At 48.5% G+C, this 12,958-nt stretch overlaps 1 protein-coding gene across 6 annotated transcripts in view; it reads left to right on the forward strand.

The window, feature by feature from the left end:
- Positions 1–1,111: 1,111 nt before the first annotated feature.
- The window catches only part of SIRT5 (sirtuin 5), a 39,552-nt gene continuing 27,705 nt past the window's right edge, over positions 1,112–12,958 (forward strand). For 3 of the 6 annotated variants that reach the window (XM_027040318.2, XM_027040320.2, XM_027040321.2), the window contains exons 1-3: positions 1,840–1,972; positions 7,356–7,505; positions 11,367–11,500. In XM_027040318.2, the coding sequence (XP_026896119.1) occupies positions 7,391–7,505; positions 11,367–11,500 (249 nt within the window). In that variant the 5' untranslated portion in view covers positions 1,840–1,972; positions 7,356–7,390. Of the gene's footprint in view, positions 1,259–1,482; positions 1,621–1,839; positions 1,973–7,002; positions 7,128–7,355; positions 7,506–11,366; positions 11,501–12,958 lie in introns of those variants that run through there. The other 3 variants (XM_015071373.3, XM_027040319.2, XM_015071372.3) reach the window with 3 other exon arrangements.

The following is a 12,958-nucleotide window of genomic DNA, read 5'->3' on the forward strand; positions in this document are numbered from 1 at the left end:
ATAGGGAAAGAACATTTCAGGAAGAGGGGACAGTCTTTGTTTTGAAAAGAACAAGGCCATCGGGAGATTCAGCGGGAGTTGCTTGAACGATGGCAAGGACGGTAGCTAATGATGCTTTAGGAGGAACAGTCAGCTCATCCAAGTCTGGAAGAAGGGATGGCGTTGAGGGGTTGGTAGGGAGGGTTGCTGTAGGGAGGAGACTCCTGGACCTTGACGGACGGCCACGCCCCAGAGGTGGGTGAACATGTGGGCGGAGGCAGAGGGCTACATGTTGGGCCTTGAAACCATGAAAGGTTGCAGTGAGGGGCACTGCACCCCGCCCCCCCCACCCCAGCTCCCTGCACCCAGTATCTGAATGTAGGAAAGGATGAACACTCAAAGGCTAATCTCACTGGCACACGAAACCATGGAACAACACTGTAATAAGAGAAAGTGTGTGTGGAAGCCCCGACCTTTGTATCTGGAGCTAAAGCACTTAGGTTCGAATCTTAGCTCTATCAACAGCTTTTCTGCCTCGGGCATCACTTCCCTGGGTTTCCGTTTCCCCACCAGTGAAGTAGGGATAACAGGGAAGATTTAAACTGGTTAAGGCTGGGCGCCTCAGTAGGTTAAGCATCCTGGCTCTTGGTTTTGGCTGAGGTCAGCCATCTCACAGTTCGTGAGTTCAAGCCCTGTGACCGGTTCTGTATTTGGCAGCACAGAGCCTGCTTGGAGTTCTCGCTCTCTTCCTCTCTCTCTGCCCCTCCCATGCATTCTCTCTGTCTCAAAATAAATAAACTAAAAAAAAAAAAAGAAACTGGCTAAGGTATATTAAGCGCTTACAAGTGTCCGTCACAAAGTAAGTGCCACATACACGTGGAGAGGGAGCGGGGGGGGGGGGGGGGGGAGGGAAATAGTTAGATGTGAGGCCCTCCTCCCATATCCTTGGATTCCCTAAGCCCCTGAGGGGCTGCAAGAGCCTACAGGAGCAAGAGAGGCTTCCAAAGTGGGCTGAATTTCCAGCCAAACTAGGAAGTGGTTGAGGTCTGACACCAGAAAACAAATGTCAAGGTAACGTTTTTTGCACCCAGGTTCTCAGGCCACTTCCGGTTCAGATCCACGGGCACACGCGTAGGCAGTTCTGCAGGAAGGCTAGTGCTGGTGGTCAGCCTGAATCAAAAGGAAGAAACCTGGGCGATTTTAAGGGCAATCAGACACGTGGAGCCATTTGGGACACACTGCCCTAGAGACCCTCAAACTGTTTCCTTGGGACACCCAGGTAAAAATCTCAGGGGTCGCCGCCCGGAAACCCGACTAACCATCTTTGGAGATTGCGTTTTCTAGTGTTTGAAGTGCTCTGTCCGGAAGCTGTGTGATCCGGCCGGAGGAAAGCAGGTAGTAATTCACAACACATCGGGGAAGCGCGCAAAGACGCGGCAAGACACCGCCCCCTGCTCCGCTCCGCGGTTGCTGGCGGACAGACAGGAGCGGGGGTGGCCCCCGCCGTTCGCGAGCGCGGCCAGGCTGGGTGTCCGGCAGGGGCCGCTGCAGCGGGGCAGGTGGCCGGCCCGCCCCGCGGCCTCCACAGCCCGCCCCCCGCGTCAGGGCCGCCGCCGCCGCCGCCGTTCCCGCCTCCGGCAGGTGCGTCTCCGCGCGGCCTGCGGGCTCGGCGGCCCGTCCTCCGCTCCCCGCCGGGGGTCCCAACCCAGCACCGACCGGAGCGGATTCGAAGCTCCCCCGGCCGTGGCGGGCCGGGGGGCGGTGCCGGCGGGCGCATGCGCGCTCCCCTCTTCCGGGGCCCACGACGGGTGGGAGGGCGAGGGGGAGGGGAGCGGAGCTCGCTTCTGCGGGAGGACCCCAGGAGGCTCCCCGGGCGGGGCCGCGGCCCGTGCGAAGCCCCGAGCCCGGTGGTGGCACAGCTCGCGGGCACCTGCCGCCCGAGAGACGAGGGAGGGGGCAGGAAGCGAGGTTCAAAGTCACTCGGCCGGATCAGGTGGGCCTGGCGGGCCCCTCTGTAGGGGGAGCCGCAGGGGGGCTCCGAGTGGAGCCAGTGTGGCCACTGCAGCAGCCCGGGTCGCCGATGATGGTGGCCTGGGCCAGACTGGGGTGTGAGATGTGAAAGGGAGAGGTCAGGTTCAAGGAGCCGATGCCTTAAGGCTTTGCGCGGAGAAGGTGTGGGGAAGGTTCTGGAGCTCAGGCGGGGCTGTGTGAGGTGGGAGTGCCCGTTGGACATTGGAGGGGCGGATGGGAGACCCAGAGAGGTAGGAGGAAAATCTGGAAAGTGTGGTGCCTGGAAACCAGAAGAAGCAAATGTTTCCTGTAGAAGTGATCAAATGGGTCAGAGGCTGGACGTGGCCAAGTAGGAGGATCCGGACGACCATTGGGTTTAGCAAGGTGGATGGAGGTCACTGGTGGCCTTGACAAGAGCAGTTGGTAGAGGGGTGAGGGAATAAGTGTGCTAGTGGGGACTGGTACATTGCACTTAACTCCTAGGGTTTCAGAAATTATTTGTGTTGGTTTTTGCAGTTCCTTTGCAATATACTTACGTATTTTAAATCAGTGTTTTTCTCTTGACTTCCTGATGGAGCCTTTCATTTATAGTATTTTTCAGCATTGAAAAATACACAGGGAACAGAGAGACGTTGTTCTTTTCTTCTAATTCAGTAGGTGATTTCAAAAGTCTGGTTAAACAGGGAACTGCCATTCACCCAGAGGAATGTCAGTGTTTGGGGAACCAGTCCTGCACCCAGAAAGCTCCCAATGACTGTTTGATGAGTTAGTTTATTTTCTCCCCTGTGGTCTGTCTCCCACCCTGCAGATAAAAGGCAGAGTAATGGAGTTCTTCATTCTCCGACTCAGCACGGCCGGCCGTGGCCTGTGCTGCTTAGAGGAATTTGCTTTTACACTTGAACAGGGTCGTAAGCTTGTAGAAGGTAAACCACTCCGACCAGCACCCCCCCCCCCCCGAAAAGCAGATAAATGTTGGCACAGAAGATGTTTCCAATAAATACTTTGTGGGAGTATCTTGAAAATAGCCTTGTGTTCTGAGCATTTCCAATCTTGGAAGTAAATTTCAGGTGGCACTGCTGTATTTAATCTCTAGTCTGTACATTCACTGAAAGATTTGCAGAACATCTTTTAAATTAACGGAAAACTTAGCAAAATGGTTCCTCCACTTATTAAAAACATCATGTGAGATGTTCACCAGTAAAACAGGAAGCGGAGTGGGTTTTGTGAGACCAGAAATTATCTCACTGATTGACTACTTCAGATAGACAATGAAAAACTTGCATTCTGAGACGCCTGGATGGCTCAGTTGGCTAAGCGTCCGACTCTTGATTTTGGCTCAGGTCATGATCTCACGGTTTGTGAGTTCGAGCCCCATGTCAGGTTCTGCGCTATCAGCTTCGGATACTCTCTCCCACTTTCTCTGTCCCTCGCCTGCTAGTTCTCTCCCTCTCAAAATAAACATTTAAAAAAAGGAAAACTTAGACTTTACTAATAAATTGATAAGTTAGTACGATAAAAGATTTGCAATACAAAGAATATAGATGTTTAGAAAGTATTTTAATTGTATTATAGTCCTTGAGTGTATGTATACATGCATATATATGTGGGGGGGACATTTGGCATAATTCACCTAAGAACTAAAGCTATCTTCCCAAGAAGTACTTGCTGATTGCATTTCCTGGGCAAAGAAAATAGAAACTAGTGATTTTTGGAAATATTGAAATATGATCAAGTAAAACTTTTTTCTACTTTATGATGATTATTATTTGAGAGAGAGAGAGAGAGAGAGAGAGAGAGAATCCCAAGCAAGCTCCACGTTCCATGTGGAACTCAACCCGGGACTGGATCCCAGGACTCTGGGATCATGACCTGAGCAGAAATCAAGATTCTCCCCTTCCGACCCTCCCCTGCTCACTCGGGCTCTCTCTATTTCTCTCTCAAAATGAATAAACATTTTTTTTTAAGAAAAAATAGGGGGAAAAAAAGATTTGTTTTCATTTCATAGCTATTTAGTAGAAGACTCATCATTGAGACCCTTGTGCAAAAGAGCTACGGACAAAGCAGTATCCCCAGCTGCTTTAGGTTGATGCCTCTGTTGCTTGGATCTTATTTCCTTAAATTCTTTACAATGCTTAATGACTTTTAACAATGTTTATTTACTTTGAGAAAGAGAGAGAATCCCAAGCAGGCTCCCCACGGTCAGCACAGAGCCCTCCCGACACAGGACCCGGTTCCACCAACCGTGAGATCGTGAAGCAAGCCGAAACCCACGGTTGGACGTTTAACCGACTAAACCCCCCGGGCGCCTCAAATTCCTAGTGACTTTTTTTTTTTAAATTTTTTTTTTCAACGTTTATTTATTTTTGGGACAGAGAGAGACAGAGCATGAACGGGGGAGGGGCAGAGAGAGAGGGAGACACAGAATCGGAAACAGGCTCCAGGCTCTGAGCCATCAGCCCAGAGCCCGACGCGGGGCTCGAACTCACGGACCGCGAGATCGTGACCTGGCTGAAGTCGGACGCTTAACCGACTGCGCCACCCAGGCGCCCCTCTTCCACGTTTTTAACGCAAATGCCAACGAGTACTGTGGTCCCGTAGTACTATGGTACCTCCTATCCCCTTTCTTTTACAAAACGGTATTTATATTCTGGAGATGTCTCTCCAGGTTAGAGAGGCTGTCTTGGGGCATCTGGTTGGGTCAGTCGGTAGAGCATCCAACTGTTGAACCCAGGTTGTGAATTCAAGCCCCACATTGGGTATAGTGCTTACGTTAAAAAAAAAAAAAAAAAGGTTAGAGACAATGTCTTTATTCTTTTTTTTTTTTTTTTTTTAACATGGGACATCTGCATACCGGACTGAGTTGTGGAATTAAATAGTCTGATTTGGCACTAACAGAGTTTTGAGCCTCATCTTCCAGACATTTATTTTTAACCTCTCCGAACATCCTCTGCTCCGCTGATACCGGCCCTCACTCTGAAGTCAGGGAGCTGTCTGCTTCTAAATACGGAATCAGCCAGCAAATCACCTGTGATCACTTGGTTCATTTGTGTGTTTTTTAAATTTTTTAAAATGTTTTAATTTACTTTTGAGACACAGAGAGACCGAGCATGAGCAGGGGAGGAGCAGAGAGAGAGAGGGAGACACAGAATCCGAAGCAGGCTCCAGGCTCCAAGCTGTCAGCACAGAGCCTGACGTGGAGCTCGAACTCACAGACTGTGAGATCATGACCTAAGCTGAAGTCGGACGTTCAGCCGACTGAGCCCCCCAGGCGCCTCCATTTGTTTTTTTAAAAAAAAATTATAGGAAACGACACATAACATTTAGCATCTTGGCCATTTTTAAGGGTACAGTTCAATAGTGTTAAGTAAGTACATTCACGTTGTTACATAACCAATCTCCAGAACTCTCTTTATCTTACAAAACTGAAACCCTATACCCATTACTTTTATTTTTAAACTATTTTATAGTTCACATACAGGAAAATGAACCCTTTTTCGTGTAGTGTTCTGTGGGTTTTGACAGACAACAATCGTAACCGCCACCATAATCAACTTGTAGGACAATTCCATCACCCCCCAAAATCCCCTTGTGCCCCTTTGTGTATTCACTCCTCCCTGCTCAGGTGACCATGACATATTTTCTGTCCCCATAGTTTTGTCCCTTCCAAAATGTCATATTGGTAGAATCGTATGTACCTTCTTTTTTGTCAAGCTGCATGTTGTGACTGTGCCATTGTGTTTACTGAACTCATCCCCCATAGGTGGACAGTTAGGTTGTTTCCAGTCTCCTGCTGTTAGTCAAACTGAACTAAAGAACAACCCTACAGATTCGTCATTTTGGATGTGGGCCAGTCTCACTGTTTTACAAATTTCCTCACTTGGGATTGCTAGGGCAAAGGGAAAAATGCACTTGTAATCTTTTTTTTTTTATATTTTATCTTTTATTTTTTAAAATTTACATCCAAATTAGCATATAGTGCAATCATGATTTCAGGAGTAGATTCCTTAGTGCCCCTGACCCGTTTAGCCCATCCCCCCTCCTACACCCCCTCCAGTAACCCTCTTGGTTCTCCATATTTATGAGTCTCTTATGCTTTGTCCCCCTCCCTGTTTTTATGTTATTTTTGTTTCCCTTCCCTTATGTTCATCTGTTTTGTCTCTTAAAGTCCTCATGTGAGTGAAGTCATATGATTTTTGTCTTTCTCTGACTGACTGATTTCGCTTAGCATAATACCCTCCGGTTCCATCCACGTCGTTGCAAATGGCAAGATTTCATTCTTTCTGATTGCCGAGTAATACTCCATTGTATCTATATACCACATCTTCTTTATCCATTCATCCATTGGACATTCGGGCTCTTTCCATCCTTTGGCTGTTGTTGATAGTGCTGCTATAAACATCGGGGTGCATGTGTCCCTTCGAAACAGCACACCTGCATCCCGTGCAGAAATGCCTAGTAGTGCAATTGCTGGGTTGTAAGGTTTTAGTTTTTTGAGGAACCTCCAGACTGTTTTCCTGAGTGGCTGTACCAGCTTGCCTTCCCAGCGTCTGTAATCTTGATAGGTTGCCTTCCAAAGGGATTATGAAGTTTTGGTAAATGTGTTCTTTTTCTATTTTCTGGATCTACAGACTTTTTCATTCTGAGTCTGTCCAACAGTTTGCCCTCTAGCTAGAAGTCAGCCCTGCCAACTACCCTTTTGATGTCATTGATCTAAATATTGTCTTGCTCTGTGTCTGTTTCCCTTTTATATGTTTCCTCAGGGATGGATAAGACTTTACTGACTGTGCTTTAAGTCACAAGTTCCTTTGACCTGATGTCCTCTTGATCCCATTCGTTGTCATAGTATGTGTCTTCCCTGCCTCGTTCTGTTCTCAGTTAGAGTTTACCTTCTCGTAGAAACTGTCTTTTGACCCAAAGTTGAGAAGACACTCCTTTTTCTTACCTTTTCATACGTTTTAAAAAGCAGAAGAACTTGTTTTCTGAATGAATTCTCACATCTTACCCCTTCCCAAGCCTCTAGGGCAGAGGTTCTCAAACCTGAACATTCATCAGAATCACTTGGAGACAGACGGGGGCCCCACCTGCCAAGTTTCTGAATCAGTGGATCTGCGGTGGAGCCCCTGACTTTGCAATTTCTAGTAAGATCTCAGGTGCTGCTGCTGGTCTGGGGACCCGTCTTTGAGAGCCACTGCTCCAGGGCACCTGGAACAGCTTGAAAACACAGCCTGAAAACCGTTGCTTTAGAGGATACATTCCCCTCAAGGTCTGTTACTAATGGTTTTTGTCAAGGGCCTTCTTACTTTCGTATACACGTGTAGAGATAGAAGTTGACTGTTTCTGTTTGTGTCTGTGTTTTTTTTCTGAAGCCCATCTCTGGAGTTGGGACTACAAAGAAAACCTGATGCCGCCTCTTCAGATTGTCCCCTGTCGATTACTCTCCTGGCTGTGTAGTGGACTGAAGTCTCCCGTCTCCACCCGAACCCGGATTTGCCCGACGATGGCTCGACCAAGTTCAAGTAGGTCTTTCTCAGCCTGCCACTCCTTTCTCTCCGGTGGAATTTAAAGTACCTGAACGTTCCTGCACTTTGAGGGGGTAATGTCTGTAGTGGAGTGGGTGCTGGGCAAGATTTTGGAGAAAGCCACACTGCGCTCCTGCCCTCAGGCAAGCCCCCTGCAGGTCAGGATCTGGGATCATCGCTTAGTAGGTCAAGTGCAAGCCCACTGAAGACATTTTATTGCTTCTCCCAGAATGTTTGCATTCAAGCTTCTCACATAGGATTTGCATTTAAATTGTTTTTAAATGTTTATTTTTGAGAGAGAGGGGAGGGGAGAGGCAGAGAGAGAGAGACAGAGAGAATCCTAAGCAGGCTCCCAGCTGTCAGCGCAAAGCCCGACGTGGGGCTCAAACCCACAAACTGTGAGATCGTGACTTGAGCTGAAGTCATATGCTCAACTAACTGAGCCACCCGGGTGCCCTGATTTGTACTTTAAAATCCTCACCTCTCAGCAGGAGGGGAAAGCAGGAGACTGTCCTACAGGGTAATGTGGAGTAGATTTTCTACTTCAGAGATTAAAAAAAAAATTTTTTTTTAATGTGTATTTTTGAGAGAGAGAGAGAGAGAGAGAGAGAGAGGGAGAGTGCGTGTGGGGGAGGGGCAGAGAGAGAGGGAGACACAGAATCCCAAGCAGGCTCCAGGCTCCCAGCTGTCGGCACAGAGCCTGATGCGGGGCTCAAACCCACGAACCATGAGATCATGACCTGAGCGGAAGTCGGACACTCAACCGACTCAGCCACCCAGGCACCCCTTGATAACGACTTTTTTTTAAGTTTACTTATTTATTTTGAGAGAGAGAGCAAGCTGGGGAGGGGCAGACAGAGAGAGAGAGAGAGAGAGAGAGAGAGAGAGGGAGAGAGTTACAGGCAGGCTCCGTGATGGCAGCACAGAGCCCGATGTGGGGCTCCATCTCATGAACTGTGAGATCATGGCCTGAGTTGAAATCAAGAGTTGGACGCTTAACCAAGTGAGCCACCCAGGCGCCCCGAGGTAGGATTTGTCTGCAGGGAAGATAGAGTCTAACAGATTTATATACTAAAAGGACCTTGGATGAGCCTGTTCAAGAGTGCTGAATCCAGGGTGGCATTGAAAGGCCAAGCTGACCTCTTTTTGCCTCATTTTCAACTTCTGGATTTTTCTAATCCTGCAAGTGTGCTCAGGCATAACGGCCCCTGCTTCTGTTTGCCCACCCTCAGAAATAAAAAAAAAAAGAAAAACCCAATCCCTTGGTGCTCCTGGCTGTGGAGAACAGGGCAGGCTGCTAGAGGCTGTAGTGAGACCCACGGTTGTGCCTGGCTTCTGCCCAGAGCGGGCCGTCTGGGTTTGGAAGTGCAAAGTGTCCTGCTGTGTTTTCCTGTGGTAGTTAGGAAATGTTCTTCTCTTCTCTTCTCTTCTCTTCTCTTCTCTTCTCTTCTCTTCTCTTCTCTTCTCTTCTCTTCTTTCCTCTTCTTTCCTCTTCTCTCCTCTTCTCTTCTCTTCTCTTCTCTTCTTTTCTTTTCTTTTTTCTTTTCTTTTCTCCTCCTCCTTTTTCTTCTTTTAGGATTTCGCACCACATTAACAGTATTATATCTTACATCCTGTTTTCCAAGAACCAAACCTAAGTTGCCCTTTTTGTTTCTAGACATTGCTTTTAAAGTGGGACCTTTTAAAGGAGTCACTTGGACCTGGGATCTTTTCATCAGTGGGATGACAAGAGTTTACATTTCAGGTGAAAAAGACTCTTAGGGCTGGGGAAAGTTTTATGGGCGAACTTTGAAGTCCTTGAGGATCTTTGTAGGGTTTGAACCCAGGAGTCGCACAAATGGCCCCGAGTAAAATACTTGCCCGTTTTCTTATGAAGCATCTTGTTCTTTCAGGGGATTAGATCAGACTGCAAACCCGAATCTACCCAGACGGGGTTCCTTTTCTCCTGGTTGGTCAGCTTTAGTGGGCTTCATTTCTTACGGTGGTCTATCTCCGAAAGGGACGTGAGCGTGGGCTGAGCTTTGGTGTGGTTGGCAAGTGGTTGGGCTGGTTATACCCCAGGAACAGTGTGCCAGCACCATGTTCAGTCCTTTGAGCTTTGTGCTGCCAGAAACGTGGTCCCGGAGAAGCTTCGGGAATGTGGTAGGAGAGGGAGTAGTGAGCCTATGCGTCTTTGCTTCTGAGAGTCTGTTTTCACTCCCTGTGCATTCTTACCAGCAGCCAGAGAGGAAGGGACGGGGAGGGCAGGTTGGGTCTTTATTGAGATTCTCACCCTGGGCCAGGCGTGGAGGTGACTCTGGGCTTGAAAGGGAGGCGTCGTGGATGTATGAGAAACCAGCAGGATCTGTCTTCCCAGCTGGGGCACAGAATGAAGTCACATTCCTTTCATGTCTAAGTTCATTGTCTCTCCGCCCCCATCCTGCTATCCTTTCTCCCATCCTCCTGTCATGGGCGCCATCTCTCAGGGGATGCTCATCCCGTCCAGGGGTCAACCTTGGTCACCACTGCCTCCAGCAGGAGACCAGAAAACCTTCTGTCTGCATCCGCTGAAGAACTCGTCTGCTCTTTTGCGAGAATCTGCAGAGCAGGAGCCCAGGTTAGCCACTCCCAGAAGACGTCAGTGTCAAGGGGCCACAAGCAGTGTTGGTCCGGCTTTTGCCTCTCCAGCGGGAGGGCAGAAGGGGGAGTTTCTCTTCTCCTGACAGCTTGTGCTCAGCTCTGCACTGCTTGGGCCCGGCCTCCGGGGGCCCCAGCACCACTCAATGGCGTCACCAAGTCATTCTTAACCAGGGACGAGGACATTATTGCAAGGGCGGACTCTCCCTTGTGGTCCACGCACGGTGCTTGGTGCGGAGCCTGGGGCGTGGTGCGCCCTCACTGAAGGACGGTTGCTGCTGCCTCTGTTGGTCAGAGCTGCAGAGGGAGAAGGCCTGGAGGTGCAGAACAAGGCCCCCCATCCCAGACAGCGAGCCAGCTGTAGTCTGTGACCTGCTCTCCGGTTATGCTCCGGGTTCGCCTGCTTTTTGTGACCCCAAGTCCCTGGTGATGTCTTGCTGAGAGATCCAACTGTTGCTTGAGTTGTAAAGAACGTTGTCCAGGTTTGGAGCTGAGCATCTGTTCACAGGGGAGGGAGCCTCACCCTCAGCTTGTAATGATGCCGAGGGGACGCTGCAATTAGCAAGATCCCCAAAGGGAAGGGGATTTGGGGAGGAAGGGGTCCAGTGGGCCTGAGGTGAACCCTCCTACACTAGCTTGTTTTTACTGTTAGGAAGGAGGATGCGTCCCATCCATTAGCTGCTAAAAACCCCTGCGAGAGCCTGCTCTGGGGAAGGCAGTACTGTGCACATCAAACAGCTAGGGCCGCAGAGGCCACTTGTTTGCATCGGATCTCACAGGTGGATGGATGGGAGGCAGAGCTGAGATCGGAAGCCAGTGTCATGTGCCTGAAGCCCCTACTTTTTTTTTCCTTAAGTTTATCTACTTGGAGAGAGACAGAGCATGCCTGTGGGGGAGGGGCAGAGAGAGAGAGAAGGAGAGAGAGAATCCGAGTAGACAATGCAGAGCCTGATGCAGGGCTGGAACCCACGAACCCGTGAGATCCTGCCCTGAGCCAAAATCAAGAGTCGGACGCTCAACCGGCTGAGCCACCCAGGCTCCTGTTCCTGCTTCTTTCTTAAGACTCTATACGGTCTCACATCAGGCCACACAGGTGGCATCTTCGTGGCATCGGAATGATTTTTATTTGGGTGTCCTAAAATATAATTTCACGCAAGGTCAAGTCAAAATATGAACGATTGATACAGAATATAAATGTCCAAATGGTACGGTGGATTTATAAAGATTTTATGCTCTCTTTAGGTATGGCTGATTTTCGGAAGTTCTTTGCAAAAGCAAAGCACATAGTCATCATTTCGGGGGCTGGCGTTAGTGCTGAGAGTGGGGTTCCGACCTTCAGAGGAGCTGGGGGCTATTGGAGAACATGGCAAGCTCAGGTGAGTGATGTTTCCAGAATACCGAGAGGTTCTACTGAAGGAAGCACAGTTTGACTCAGAGCCTGATGCCTGGCCCAGAGGGAAAAAAGATTCGAAATTGACCATGACTCTTGTCCTTATTCGTTTTGGCCTCAACACAAAGTCTGTATGATTAGGGTCTCAGGCATAAGCAAAGCAGCCACTTTCCTTACTTTCTAGATATGTACAGATCGCATTTATTCGTGTAACAATTTCGATTTCTTCTCTAACTTAAAGTGGAATCAGAAAAGTCGTGCTAAGCATAGCTCATTACTTTTCTATAGATCTTGAAATTAAGTATTAACACAGTTCTTAAGTGTATTTATTTATTTTGAGAGAGACAGAGGCAGCACGAGTGGGGGAGGGGCAAGGAAAGAAGGGGAGAGAGAGAATCCAAAGCAGGCTCCGCACTGTCAGTTCATAACCCGACGTGGGGCTGGAACTCACAAGCCGTGAGATCATGACTTGAGCTGAAACCAAGAGTCAGATGCTTAACTGACTGAGCCACCGAGGCACCCCAAGTATTACAAATTTTTAAAGTTCCTGTGAACTTTCATGTTTGAAACCAAAGTTGCAGTTTTGAAGGCTTAGTGCTTGACGTTTAAAAACTTTATACGGGGGCGCCTGGGTGGCTCAGTCGGTTAAGCGTCTGACTTCAGCTCAGGTCACGATCTCGTGGTCCGTGAGTTCGAGCCCTGTGTTGGCCTCTGGGCTGACGGCTCGGAGCCTGGAGCCTGCTTCCGATTCTGTGTCTCCCTCTCTCTCTGCCCCTCCCCCGTTCATGCTCTGTCTCTCTCTGTCTCGAAAATAAATAAAAACATTAAAAAAAAAAACTTTATACGAAGGCCATTAGAATGGAAACTCTATGGGCACGGACTTTTTAAAAACAGACTTGTATTATGGTATAATATACAGATGACCCTCAAACCACACAGATTTGAATTGTGCAGATCCACCTACGTGCAGATTTTTTTTATACATAGTGGTAAACTTTTTAGAGATTTGCGACAGTTTGAAAAAACTCTCACATGAGCCCCGAAATTTCTAGAAATTTCTAAAAATCGAAGACAAAGTTAGGCATGTCGTGAATGCATAAAATACATGTGGGTTCTAGTCTGTCTTTTATCATTTACTACCATGCAAATTTATTGCAAAAAGTTAAATTTGCCAGAACTTAGGCATGCAAATGCAGAGCCTGTATGGTGCCATTCGTAGTCTAGAGCAACGTAAACACATGTGAAGATACAGTGTTAAATCATAACTACGTAAAACTAACTGCAGTGCACACGATACCTCTGTAGTGATTTCATAGCCACCTCCTGTGGCTGCTGCCGTGAGCTCACGCGTTGCGAGTATCTGCTTAAAATATGGTGTGACACAGGATGTCTGGGTGGCCCAGTTGGTTAAGTGATCAACTCTTGATTTTGGCTCAGCTCACGA

This window comes from Acinonyx jubatus, chromosome B2 (genome assembly GCF_027475565.1).
Source record: "Acinonyx jubatus isolate Ajub_Pintada_27869175 chromosome B2, VMU_Ajub_asm_v1.0, whole genome shotgun sequence".
Lineage (NCBI taxonomy): Eukaryota > Metazoa > Chordata > Mammalia > Carnivora > Felidae > Acinonyx > Acinonyx jubatus.